At 45.5% G+C, this 13,803-nt stretch overlaps 1 protein-coding gene across 1 annotated transcript in view; it reads left to right on the top strand.

Moving 5' to 3' along the window:
* Window positions 1-13,803, top strand: part of ABCC4 (ATP binding cassette subfamily C member 4) — a 264,370-nt gene that overhangs the window by 107,033 nt on the left and 143,534 nt on the right. The window contains exons 12-14 of the mRNA XM_043581644.1: window positions 7,613-7,707; window positions 7,964-8,050; window positions 13,319-13,415. Coding sequence (XP_043437579.1) covers window positions 7,613-7,707; window positions 7,964-8,050; window positions 13,319-13,415 — 279 coding nt within the window. The remainder of the gene's footprint in view (window positions 1-7,612; window positions 7,708-7,963; window positions 8,051-13,318; window positions 13,416-13,803) is intronic.

Genomic DNA, 13,803 nt, shown 5'->3' with positions numbered 1-13,803 from the left:
GCTTTTCTGGTCTGGTGATAGCTCAGCCCTGCCTTTCTACTCCCCACATTTGACCATCCCTGGAGAAAAGCACGTGTTGGGACAGTGGCTGCCATTCAGCATTTTCCCCAGGGACTGATGCCTTTGCCACCACCACATGGGACGACTGGACCAGTGTGTGGGCCACCTCTGGGGCACGTGGACTCTGGAGGGAAGGGCCCCTGCAAGGCGGGCTGTGGTGCGATTCTTGTATTCATGGTTCCATGTTGATAAGCACGGACGGTTACCTATTCTGAGTGACACAGCATGTGGGGTCAGGACCCCTTGTGCTCCTTCCCTCCTGGACAGAAAAGGAGGCCCAGCGTGGAGATGTAGTGAAGGGTGGAGTCCTGGCCCCAGCCTTGTCACTTCAGACACATCCTGTTACCTGTCTGGGCTTCTCCCGTCTGCTCCAAGTGACGACAGTGGGTCTGAAGATTTCCAAGAAGTTTGGCTGCAGTTCTGAAATGCCATCTATGCCTCTGTTTAGTGATTGGTAAGGGCTTTAGGAAACCACAGAACCACCTGATGAGTTACGAGATCTTTTGCTTTTCTCCTCTTGGAACCCAGGTGTCAACGGATGGGCATAAGATGGCTACAGAGAGTTGTGGCGTCCTGGAATTATGTTGCCCGTAGATACAAAGACTGCATGTAGGCCTTGGCCTTTGGAGAGAGACAGTCTCGAGAATTAACTTGGGATGTTAGTCCATTTCCTTATTAAATGGTGGGCATATGGGACTTCTGTCGAGACTAAGTAGACATGCCGGGTTTTTGAAAAATGGTAGCTATTGTTACAATTATAGTCCTTTTCTCTAAATTCGTATATACATATAAATATAATAGAGATTTCTCCTTACAGCCTCCCCTAAATCTGGAGGGAAAACAAAACAAAAAAGGGCAACATTTCTTATGTTATGTGTATATTACTAACAACTAGATGTGTTACACTAGATCTAATTGAAGTTTACTTAAGTCGTTGAGCAGGTAATATTTCTGAAATAAAATAGGAGGATATGAAGTAATCACATTTAGCAACATCCATTTAGACTGATGACATACTCAGAGCGACACTGTAGCAAGTTACAGAGTATAGTTTAGGGAACAGCTGGTTAAGTCCAAGGCCCTGGAGGCAGACAGTTGTGGATTGAGTCTCAGTCTATTTACCAGCTCTGTGATTCGGGTTACAAAGCTTGAGTTTCTTCGTCTATGAAATGGAGATGATCAACCTCATCTGGTATTTTTTTAGGACGAAATGCAGTAACTTTCTTAAAGCACCTGATTGCTAGGGACGTAACAAGCATTCTATAAATGTTAGAATAGTGTTGAAGAGATACTGCCTCTTAATTAATAAAAGAGCAGCCAGTTTTGTGTAGAATCACCTCTATAAAATGACATGTTAGAAAAGAAGGTATTTGAGTATATAACTTCCATTATTTGAGGTGATATTTGTTATAGGTGCTCTAACGTAGTACGTTACATAAACCACCAACAAAGATAGTGTCTAACAGAAGATAAGCAATGTATCACATGACATTTGTCTGGCTATTTTACATTGGAAGACTTTTTAGCATTTTTGGGTAATACATACTTGAAGGTGTAATATTGATAAATTCAAGTTTAGTATTTTCTCACATAGGTCACTCGAATTTATAAGCCTCTCTGGGGTGCTCACAGGCTTACAGTTTCTTCTGTTTACTACATTTCTGCCAGCTTGGACATTTTCTTTTCTGATAACATTGACGGTTGTAAAATGATTATTGTTTTTTCTTTAGTTTTTCATCTCTCACTTGAGATAGATTTTACCTATGACATAGGAAATAAATAAGTACAAAAGGGATCTATAAGGCTAATCAAAATACAGAGACTAAGTTTATCGATACTTGTGTGTGTATAGAGAAGTCTTCAAGTCTTAATTTTGATATTATAAGTATACTTTTTATTTTAAATATACTTTAAAAAATGTCTGTTTATTTTTGAGAGATAAAGAGCACAAGGAGGGAAGAGGCAGGGAGAGAGACAGAGAGACAGAGAGTCCAAAGGAGGCTTGGAGCTGTCAGCACAGAGCCCGACGAGGGGCTCGAACTCATGAACTGTGAGATCATGACCTGAGCCGAAGTCAGACGCTTAACCAACTGAGCCACCCAGGTGCCCTTAAATATACTTTTAAATATATTTTTCAGTAACCACTTGGGGCAGCTTGATGAGGAAGGAAGAGTAAAAGGCTATGAATAGAGACAAACTTCATTCAGATTCCATCCATTCCATTTAACAGCTGGCAGTCCTCAGACTGTTATGTAACCTCATCTCAGTTTCCCCATCTGTGAAGTGGGGCTAATTCTTTGCAGCTTGTGAGGATTAGAGATAATCACTGTCAGACAACTGGGCACCAGGCTTGGTGCATAAATCTTACCCTCTAGGAGCTGGGGAGATAAACCGTGCATGCGTGTACAAATTATGAAGCAGAATATGGTGGACCCTTCCTGAGAAATCAAGGTCTTGGGAGTGTAGTAGGAAAAGGGTGAGTTCTGATTCAGGAAGCTCGAGGATGGTGGGGGAGCCGACAGGCCACGAGAGGAAGGCCAATCATGGGAGAAATGTTAGGAACAAAGCCTCGGAACTCAGGCTGTTTGACTCGGGATCCAGCCCTCCTTTGCCCCCCAGGCCTCGAGTCTGGCTCTTCTAGACTGTCAACAGTCTGCTCAGTGGTATTTCTACTGAAGTCTCCACCATTGCCAGAGGGCACTCGACACAGGTTTTGGGCCTGGTGGCATCAACCCAGCATCGCTGTTTCTTGGCTTTCCTCTGGTCTTGTATGTGTGCTTTTTAGTGAAAACCATTACAGAGGAAAGAGTTGGTTAAATGTCACTGTGATGTAACTAACATTAGAATATCTTCTTCTCACTGGGAGATTGGGAGAATTTGAAATATTATGCTCAACTCAGGCTTTTCTCCTTTAACTGAAACAGAAAAATTATGGTTCAAAAATTAGCCTGACTCAGATTTCACTTCATATTCTTTGAAATGTTGTCCCCACTCCCCTCCCCCATCTCCCCATCTGATGCTTGTCCATAGTTTGCAGAGTCAACAACACACTCAAAAATCCTACTACCGGGCTCAGAGAGCGTCCGTTCCGTATTCCCTAACTGTGCTAAGTGAAAGGGTGGATTTTAAGTGCCTTCTCTAGAAAATGGCTAAGATTGCTCTGCCACAGTCTGGTGCTATTTTAGAAGGAAAACAAAGCAATATAAAATCAAGGCATAAAAACCTAAGAACACTTTGCAAGGACTGTCAACAGTGACTTGGAGGCCAAGTAAACTGTGTGGGTGGGTGGAGGCTGGGAGCCTATCTCAAAATGGCCCATTGTTTTTAATGGAAAGCCAAAAGCAAGCGATGGTGTTGACTTCTGAGCTCAGCAAAAAAAACCCCATATGAAATAGTGGATTTTCATGATTGAGCAGTTGCTGCCTTTCATTTACTGTAATCCACTTAGGCTCTGAGCATGCAGGGAATTCTGGGAGTCTTTGTATGCTGTCAGGGAACGGGTTAGGATGGGGTGCTCTCTCTCCCTTCTCCTTTTGGTGGTGTGCTTGGCATGTTGTGATTCACCCTGAGGGGGCCCACTGTTGGTTTGATCAGAAAATCTGTATCAGCCACGAATAGCAGGTCATGATGATTTGTGTCCTTTTCCTATGTATAGAAGGTGTTTGTCCACGGTTTTGATTGTCACGGCATCCTTGAGCTTAGCCATTCTTGTCTCTCCAGCACATCTTGTAGAAGAGGAAAAAGAGCCTTAGGGAGATCAGTGGACATGCTTGTCATGGACATTCCAGCATGCCGCTTGCTTTCTCCCAGATTTGCCAAAGTTAGAGACGAAGAGATGAGAGTTTATCCGTAGAAAGTGTTGCTGTGTATCCTAAGTCTATGCTTGAGAGGTGTGGTAGGTAACCAGCAAACTCCCCCACACTCTGCTTGTCGATGCTAGGACCTGTTTAGTGACAATTATAAGCCATCTAAATAAAGGTTTCTAATACAAGGTAATTAAACCTGTTACCCTGTCCTTTAGGGGATGTTCTTATTACTCCCTTTTTTTTCTCCAGGTACTATGATTGGTTCATTTCTTTCTTTCTTTTTTTTTTTTTTTTAAATATAATTTATTGACAAATTGGTTTCCATACAACATCCAGTGCTCATCCCAACAGTGCCCTCCTCAGTGCCCATCACCCACCTTCCCCTCTTTCCCAACCCCCATCAACCCTCAGTTTGTTCTCAGTATCCAAGAGTCTCCTATGGTTTGCCTCCCTCCCTCTTTGTAACTTTTTTTTTCCCCCTTTCCCCTCCCTCATGGTCTTCTGTTAAGTTTCTCAAGATCCACCTATGAGTGAAAACATGTGTCTTTCTCTGACTTATTTCACTTAGCATAATACCTTCCAGTTCCATCCATGTTGCTGCAAATGGCCGGATTTCATTCTTTCTCATTGCCAAGTAGTATTCCATTGTGTATATAAACCACAACCTCTTTATCCATTCATCAGTTGATGGACATTTAGGCTCTTTCCATAATTTGGCTATTGTTGAAAGTGCTGCTATAAACATTGGGGTTACATATGCCCCTATGCTTCAGCACTGCTGTATCCCTTGGGCAAATTCCCAATGGTGCTATTGCTGGGTTGTAGGGTAGATCTATTTTTAATTTGTTGAGGAACCTCCACACTGTTTTCCAGAGAGGCTGCACCAGTTGGCATTCCCACCAACAGTGCGAGAGGGTTCCCGTTTCTCCACATCCTCACCAGCATCTGTAGTCTCCTGACTTGTTCATTTTAGCCACTCTGACTGGTGTGAGGTGATATCTGAGTGTGGTTTTGATTTGTATTTCCTTGATGAGGAGTGACGTTGAGCATCTTTTCATGTGCCTGTTGGCCATTTGTATGTCTTCTTTAGAGAAGTGTCTATTCATGTTTTCTGCCCATTTCTTCACTGGATTATTTGTTTTTTGGGTGTAGAGTTTGGTGATCTCTTTATAGATTTTGGATACTAGCCCTTTGTCCGATATGTCATTTGCAAACATCTTTTCCCATTCTGTCTGCCTTTTAGTTTTGTTAATTATTTCCTTTGCAGGGCAGAAGCTTTTTATCTTGATGAGGTCCCAATAGTTCATTTTTGCTTTTAACTCCCTTGCCTTGGGAGATGTGTTGAGTAAGAAATTGCTGCGGCTGAAGTCAAAGAGGTTTTCCCTTGCTTTCTCCTCTAGGGTTTTGATGGTTTCCTGTCTCACGTTCAGGTCCTTTATCCATTTTGAGTTTATTTCTTAAATAATATTCATATATAACTTGATAGATTCCCAGATCTTCACATGAAAGCATGAAGCTTCTTCTTAGCTTTGAGTTCCACCTGGCTTGTGTGGAACAAGCATCTACTTAATTCAGCTGATCACCTCGGTGTCTCTTGAACACTTCCCTTTTGTTTTTCCTTTCCAGACCACTCTTCTCGTTTCTTGTACAGATCTCGTGAGTCACTCTATCACCATGCCTTAAATGTGAAGACAAGGGGGCCGCCTGGGTGGCTCATTCGGTTAAGTGTCCGACTCTTGGTTTCGGCTCAGGTCATGATCTCACAGTTTGTGAGACTGAGCCCCGCGTCAGGCTCTGTGCTTCAGCATTTTTAAAGCGAATAAACCTAAAAAAAAATGTGACGGGGTGCCTGGGTGGTTCAGTTGTTTAAGTGTCCCAACTTCAGCTCAGGTCATGATCTCATGGTTCACGGGTTCAAGCCCTCCACTGGGCTCTGTGCTGACAGCGGGAAGCCTGCTTGGGATTCTCTCTCCTATCTCTGTCCTTCCCCTGCTTATGGTCTCTCTCTCTCTAAATAAATAAATAAACAAACAAACAAACAAACTTAAGTAGAAGACAAGGGTCAGGTGTTAACCTTCTCTGAGGGTGGGAGGCTGAGGTCGAGATCAGCAAACTGGCTGGTTAAGACACACTTGTTCTTTTAGGGGTGCCTGGGTGGCTCAGTCAACTAAGTGTCCGACTTTGGCTCAGGTCATGATCTTATGGTTCATGAGTCTGAGCCCTGTGTCAGGTTCTGTGCTGACAGCTCAGAGCCTGGAGCTTTCTTCAGATTCTGTGTCTCCCTCTTTCTCTGCCCCTCCCCTGTTCATACTCTCTCTCAAAAATAAGTAAACATTAGGGGCGCCTGGGTGGCGCAGTCGGTTAAGCGTCCGACTTCAGCCAGGTCACGATCTCGCAGTCCGTGAGTTCGAGCCCCGCGTCAGGCTCTGGGCTGATGGCTCAGAGCCTGGAGCCTGTTTCCGATTCTGTGTCTCCCTCTCTCTCTGCCCCTCCCCCGTTCGTGCTCTGTCTCTCTCTGTCCCAAAAATAAATAAATGTTGAAAAAAAATTTTTTTTTAAAAATAAAAAAAAATAAGTAAACATTAAACAAATTTAAAAAAACCCCACACTTGTTCTTTGATAAAGGAAGTCCCATGGCTTTCCAAGTCATGTGTGTGCCACCAGCTTGCACAAGTAGCCCTTGGCACAGACCTCCAGACTTGCACGTCCAGCTGCAACCTGATGTCCTCCGTAGGCATCTTGGCTTGCCCATAACCACGATCTCAAGTTGCATCTGCTGTCTTGCCCAGCTCAGTAGCCGGTGAGGCAGTTCTTCCCCTTTCTCACGTGGAGGACGATACATCGCTCCTCTTCTGCCACCACCACCCCACCCCTTCATCAACAGGTGTTACAGGCTCGACCTTTGAAATTTGCCTGGAACCTGACCACTGCTCTCCATTTCTGCTGTTCTCACTCTGGTTCCAGCCACAGCCTGCTCTCACCTACGTTCTTGCAGAACCCTCCTGATGTGTACCCTGCCTTCACCGGATGCCCATACCATCTCTTTTCCACAGAGAGGCAAGAGGGATTTCTCAAAAACCTAAGCCAGGTCATGCCCTCCTCCCCATTTCACTGGGAGTGAAACATGCCCCCCGCCCCCTTACCTCTGCCCTTGCTCTCCCCATTCTTTTCTCACTCTGTCTAGCTCTGCTGGCCTGCCTGCTAGTCCTCCAACACCTTGGGCACCCATCTGCCCCATGGCCTTTGCGCTTGCTTGTTCCTGCACATGGACTGCTTTTCAGTTTCTGCAGGTGCACTTATCTGTGAAAGCCCCTCTGATCAGAGACCTTCCTGACCCCCATGTAGGATGCACTTCCCCTGCCCCTCTCCCCCTGAGCCGCCTTCCTTTTTCTTCTTAGGACTTACGCTCATGCTAATTTTTCATATTGTCAGTCTCCCTCCACGGAAACTCAAGGGACTGTCTTCCTACAACCAAATTCATTGTGCCCAGAACAATGCCAGACATACAGTCGATGTTCAATAAAACATCTGTTAAAATGGTGAAATGCATAATACTGTGGGGAAAAGCTGCCGAATGAAAACAAAAAGCCCTGAGTTTGTTGGAAAGGTTCAGAGTTACAATTCTGTCTCTTTGAAATATCATCTATTGTAGTTGATCCCATACGCGTATGAAGAACCGGTGCTGAAAGTCTAGGACGACAGGAGGATATATTTTACATCGTTTTCTTCTTTGTGTCTCTGTGCAGGATTTGCAGCTTTTGGAGGACGGAGATCTGACCGTGATAGGCGATCGGGGAGCCACACTGAGCGGGGGGCAGAAGGCCCGGGTCAACCTCGCGAGGTAATCGCGGTTCGGTTGCCCTCCCGCGCCAGCGCTGTGTGCAGCTCCCAGGGCGCCTCACCCGAAACCACCTGCGGCTGCGCGGAGTGGGGGGGGGGGGGGGGCGCAGTGGGAAGCACGAATCTCGCGTTATTACGGCGGCTCTCCGCGTGAACGCGACCCGAGTTGTTGCTGAACGCCGTGGGGCCTTGGAGAGGAGGGGGTGGGGTTAGGGGTGTGGGGCGTTCTCCCTGCTGATGGCGCTTTATGTTTCTAGAGCGGTGTACCAGGACGCAGACGTCTACCTCCTGGACGATCCTCTCAGCGCCGTGGATGCAGAAGTGGGCAGGCACTTGTTTGAACTGTGAGTTTGCCTGCTCCGGTCACTTCTGCTAAGAACCGCGTGGGGTTTGGGGAAGAGGGCTCGGGAAAGCCTGGACGCCTCGGTAGACTCCGCTGCTTCTGCTCTGGCGGCCGTCTTTCTCCTCCCTTCCCTCCACAGACGATCCGTTTTAGAGACATTTTCGGGGTACAAGGGGGAAGATGCAGACGGTGCTTACTGCGTCGGGGGCGGGGTGGTGAGTGGAGAACAGGCTTTAGGGGGTTAAGAAATAGATGGCAGATTTCCCCTTGCTACTTGTAGGTGATAAACAAGACATTGTTGGTGGAATAAGGAGGATGCTGGACGGTTTTCTGAATTGAAGAATGGGACTCGGTAATGTGGTGCTTGGCTGCCAGGTTCTTTTCCTTCATCATTTTTGTTGATGGCACATTTAGAAGTGCAGTTTGCTGGTTTGTGCTAGTTATCCCGTAGGTTAGGAAGTACTTGGTAAAGTCTAGAATAGTTTAAGAATGACTTATCCCGTATCACAGGATGGTTTCAATAATTGAGTGTTGCTTCATGGATTCTTAAAATTAATAGGTAAGGGCCCCCACATGTGGGGGTAACTTGAGTTTGAAACTAGATACCCAGAATCTAGCTTATCTCCTGGCTCTCACTTTGTGTTTCGGGAATTGGTTTTCATCGGCTCTTGCTCAGTCGTGAAACCACTGATGTAAGTACTGGAAGCTAACATACGTGACTGATGCTTCCTGTGGACTGAGTGTAGACTGGTGTATGCAGAAGCATCGTGAGCTCACTCTTGCTAAAACGGCATCCAGATCTACCCCACAGTTAGCTTACTGTTATTAAAGCCGGTGAGCACTTTCAAGTGCATTTCCTGAAGCCCTAATGTGTGCACGGAAGTAGAGGTTCTTGCAAATGATGTTGAAAGTCCAGACCAGGGTGTCGGCCCCTTCGTTTCTCCTGAGACCTCTCTCCGTGGCTGGCTGATGGCCGCCCCCTTGCTGTGTCCTCACACGGCCCCTCCTCTGTGCACGTGCACCCACGGTGTCTTTCTCCTTATGTCCTAATCTCTTCTAAGGACACCAGTCAGATTGGATAAGGACCTGTCATCAAGGCCTCATTTTCACTTAATTACCCCTTGAAGGCCCTGTCACCAAATTCTAAAGTATTGGGGGCTTAAGGCATCAACATGTGAATTTTGGGGAGGACACAGTTCATTTACAAAAAGTCCCAAGTAGCAAAGTAAAGAGATTCTAGCAGAGAGAGCAGTGTGAGGCAGTTCTGGGTTCTGGATAAGAGGAGCTGGGACTCCGTGTCCCCTGAGTGTGGGTTCCTGTCATTTCTCCCCTAGAGCGTGTATGTACCAAGTGTTTCGTTTTGGGATGATGACAAGTTCTGGAGATGGGTGGTGGTGATGGTTGCACAACGGTGTGAGTGTCCGTAATGCTGCTGAGCTCTATGCTTAAAGATGGTTAAAATCGTAGATCTTCTATTTATTTTACTGTAATTAAAGAAAAAAAGAAGCATGGCAGCATTGAATTTTTCAGAATGCAGAGAGCCGAGCAGCTGATACCTGACATGGCCTCCAGCTCTTTGATCTGACCTCCTTGCCCATCCCTTCCTGATCGCCACTGGATGAATTTTCCCTTAGGGAAGTGCCTTGTGGCTTGTTAGTGAGTTTGGTGACAGAGATTCCAACCCCCTCCCTCGGTGGCATCAGGAGTAGCCCAGCCTCCCTGTCCCCAGTGCCCCCCCACCCCCGGGCTCACAAATGTGTCTCCCCAACCTGGGCGGGGGCGGGTATTGCGCACAAGCTCTCTATCGCTGTAAGAACAGTTTCCGCTGGCCATTGAGTTTGTGTCACTTGGGAGGGGAGAAGATGACCTTCTAATTGCCAAGTATCAGTGTGCTTATCACAGAAACTCTCCCACGTTCTTCTTTGAACCCAGGAGGTATTTATAAAGTCCTCTCGCACCTTTCGGGTTTAATGGCTTTGGATATACACTTGATAGAAGCAAGCTGGTTAAAATTGTTGTTTGCTAATCAGAACCACGTTCTTTGGGGAAACTTAGGGCAGGGAGCACGAATGCAATTTAGGAAATCACTCAGCAGCAGCTGGAGAATGTTCTCAACGAGCTAGAAAATTGGACTGAACAATATACTATGAAAGATGGCGGTTGTGTTGAAGCTCAGAGATGTGAAGTGTTTTGTATTAAAAGTGAATGAGTTACACTTCTACTTGCCATTAGCAGTTTACTTCGGTCGTGAATATATATCCAAGGTTATTAAGGTTTGCGAGTCTTACAACTATATGCTGTAAACATCGACGTGGATTCTATCACATGTGGAAGGTTGGAGGCCCTCGGGTGAACAGAAGCGTGTGTAACCTGTTGGAGCGGTGGATCCTGTCTTATTTTAGAGAGCCCCATATCCCTAGACCCTCACTTCTGCGTAATCAGTTCGAGTCTGTCCTAACTGGATCTGCCCCACTACTGCCTACTCTGTTCACCTTTGCCGCCTCAGGCCTCCACAGACCCCCTTCATGCTCAGGGCGCAGCTCAGCATCCTCAAGTGGCGAAAAATATTCTTTGCAGTCTGACCCATTTGCATTTCCAGCACTTCCTCATGCAAACTCCCTACTCCGGCCACGTTGGCTCTCGTGCAGTGTCCTGAATGAGCTGTGTCCCTTCCTCCTATCTGCCTGTCTGTACAGATCCTGTTCCTTCTGTCCGGGAGCCTACGGGCCAGTGTGCCAGGACAAAGAAGATGCCGCTGCCACCTTTCCCTCCCGTTTCTCCAGGGGGTGGCCTGTGCCCTTTCATCTTCCCACAGCCCTCAGTGGGCTGTACTTGAGCACTGATGAGTCCCCCCTACCCCTGACTCACTGTGAATGCACGAAGGCACCTTTGCGCAGCAGGTTTCTCTCCCAGAGCCGCTGCACCTGCTGTACCTTCTTCCAGGAATGTTTCCCCCAGATATGCTCATGGTCCGTGTGTCCCCTACATCCAAGATTGCAGCCCTCACCTTGCTTTTTCCTCATAGCATACATCACGACCCAAGAGTGCACTTTCTGTATTTATTTAATGTGCCTCCCTCTTCACAGTGTTGTCTGTTTTCTTGACCTGTAGATGTCCTTGGCACTTAGAGTGCCTGGTATCTCAACAGAAGTCTGTCGATTGAGTGAATGAGGGTAGTGACTGTCTTATTTGTATCCCCTCTACCACAGTACATGTGCCCTCTTAACACAGCCCTTATACAGGATAAAGGTTAAATAACTTGTTACTGATCCTTCATTTTTTTTTTTTTTAATGGCATGGCTTGGAAATTTTTACTGTTAAAAATTTGGCGAGTATTTTCCTAGAGATTTTGATTAAAAAACATAATTTAGAAAAATTTAGAGCCATCACCTGATAACATCATTGTAATTCTCTTTATTTTTCTTTATTTTATTAAAAAAATTTTTTTTTTTTAACGTTTATTTATTTTTGGGACAGAGAGAGACAGAGCATGAATGGGGGAGGGGCAGAGAGAGAGGGAGACACACAGAATCGGAAGCAGGCTCCAGGCTCTGAGCCATCAGCCCAGAGCCTGACGCAGGGCTCGAACTCACGGATCGCAAGATCGTTACCTGAGGTGAAGTTGGACGCTTAACCGACTGAGCCACCCAGGCGCCCCTGTAATTCTCTTTATATTTCCTCGTGTTTGGTGGAATGTTAGGAAGAAAACATTTTAAAAGTTTTGCATTGGCCCATCTTGGACGCAGAAACCCATCAGATGTGGTGGTTAACATCTGTCTTCAGGGATTGCCAGCAGGGAATTTTGAATTAAGAAGTAACAGTTCCCTTAAACACGCTAAGCCTGAAGAGGGGTTTACTCGCTCAGGAAACTTAGGAATAAAAGCCACACCAAGACCTTTCAAAAGGGAAACATTAATCCTCCTGGATGTAAAGAATGGAATAATAGTATATATACCTACATCCTGGGGTCTTGCTTCTGATCTCAGGTCCAGTCTCAGAAGTGTCCCCTGAGGACTTTTCTGTCCTGAGTCCAAACCAAAGGGCCACTTGTGGGTTAGGGTAGGTGGAGAATGGACCTAACATTGACTGAGTGGATTAGTGTTCTTAGAACATACCTATGGGTTGTCATCGGCCTTATTTTGAGATGAAGGAACTGAGGTTCAGAGAGAGGTCCGTTAGCTCATCTGACATCGCCAGGCTAGTAAGAGGGATTTGAACTGCAGTCTGGGTGCCTGCAGAACTCTTGATCTGACCTACATCAGCAGGTTGAGTTGGGGCCCACGTTCCTGAGATTTGCTGTGCAAGGGGCTCTGTCACCCAGAGCATATGCCTAGGGCCCTGCCTCTGGTCAGATGGCCCCGTCTCAGGCTATGTGCTGACCTGGACAGGTTGTGGACCATGGTGGGGTGCAGGCTGGAGTGCAGTTCCTAGGGGTGTGCATTTAAAACGAGGAGCACTTTGAGGAGTTACTGTAAAAAACCTACTTGAGTGCTGATGGGGCTCTTGGCTAAGAGGACTGGTGTGTCCTTTGAGCTGTTGAATGATTTCCACTATGATTTCGGCCCCTTGGATTCTCTTCTTTCGTATTCATATTCAGAAGGTTTTCAGTCCGACTGAAAGATGGTTTAGTGTTCTGGATGGGACTGTGGGGATATTGTAAACACTAATTGAGGACATGCCAGTCTTTGTTTTCTAATAGTATTTAGGAAGTGTGTCTAGAAAGTGTCTAGAAAATGCACTTTGGGAAGAAGGTTACTGAGAATTTAAGATTTTTTTTTTTTTTGGTTAATATTACATCATAAATCAATTACCTAGCAAACTAAGAAAAATGTACATTTTTGTTTAACTTAGATCCCTCCTTCACCCAGTCATACACAGGGATGAAACACTAGTATTTTCATTCAGTCTGGTTTTGGAATCTCACTATTGCTCAATCGTGTTTTCACCATGAAATATATAAATAATTGTTAAGCTGAGTTTTAGGGGGGAAAAATGTTAGTTAGCTCTTGGCGTCTCCTTCACTGGACTGCTTTTTGGAATTTCTTAGCAGAACTAGACTCAAGTTGGTGGATAAATTCGAGGACCTCGTTAGGTTCCCAGTGATTTACATTTGTATTTGATTTGTATCTGTATTTATATTGGTTTTTAAACTACAAATCTTTGACTAGTGTGTTGTCTTTGTCTCTATGTGTTTTGAAAATGTGTGTTTTTCAATTTGGAGCACCCCCATTAACGTGGTTTTTGCTTACTGTACCTTTTATATTTATAGGTGTATTTGTCAAACCTTGCACGAGAAGATCACAGTCTTAGTGACTCATCAGTTGCAGTACCTAAAAGCTGCAAGTCAGATTCTGATATTGAAAGATGTAAGTAATTTCTAGACATCTGTGGGACTTGCTAGCACTCAGGTGTGTTGAAGGTGAGACCTCCCAGCAGGTCTCTTCTCAGGTGTGTGCCAAACTCCCTCTCCTTCCTTCGTTTTGTACCCTGTCCTGCCCAGAGCTGGTATTCCTGCTTTTAGGCATGAATCCAGACATGTAGAAATGGAACTGTTCTGCTCTAGGCCATATTACTCTAAATATATAAAATTGGTGCCTCAGAGTTCTAAATTATAACTGTTCTAGTAAAATTGCTTGGGATAGTGATGCTGTTTTACTTAGAACTTTTGTTTTCCTCTTCTTCCGCGTAAATCAAAGCGTATTATTTGAAAATTAGGGAGACTGAGACATACTCGTTTCTATTTGTCTTCTGCAG

This window comes from Prionailurus bengalensis, chromosome A1 (assembly GCF_016509475.1).
Source record: "Prionailurus bengalensis isolate Pbe53 chromosome A1, Fcat_Pben_1.1_paternal_pri, whole genome shotgun sequence".
NCBI lineage: Eukaryota > Metazoa > Chordata > Mammalia > Carnivora > Felidae > Prionailurus > Prionailurus bengalensis.
The sequence above is the reverse complement of the archived record's forward strand: the minus strand, read 5'-3'. Positions and strand labels throughout refer to the sequence as shown.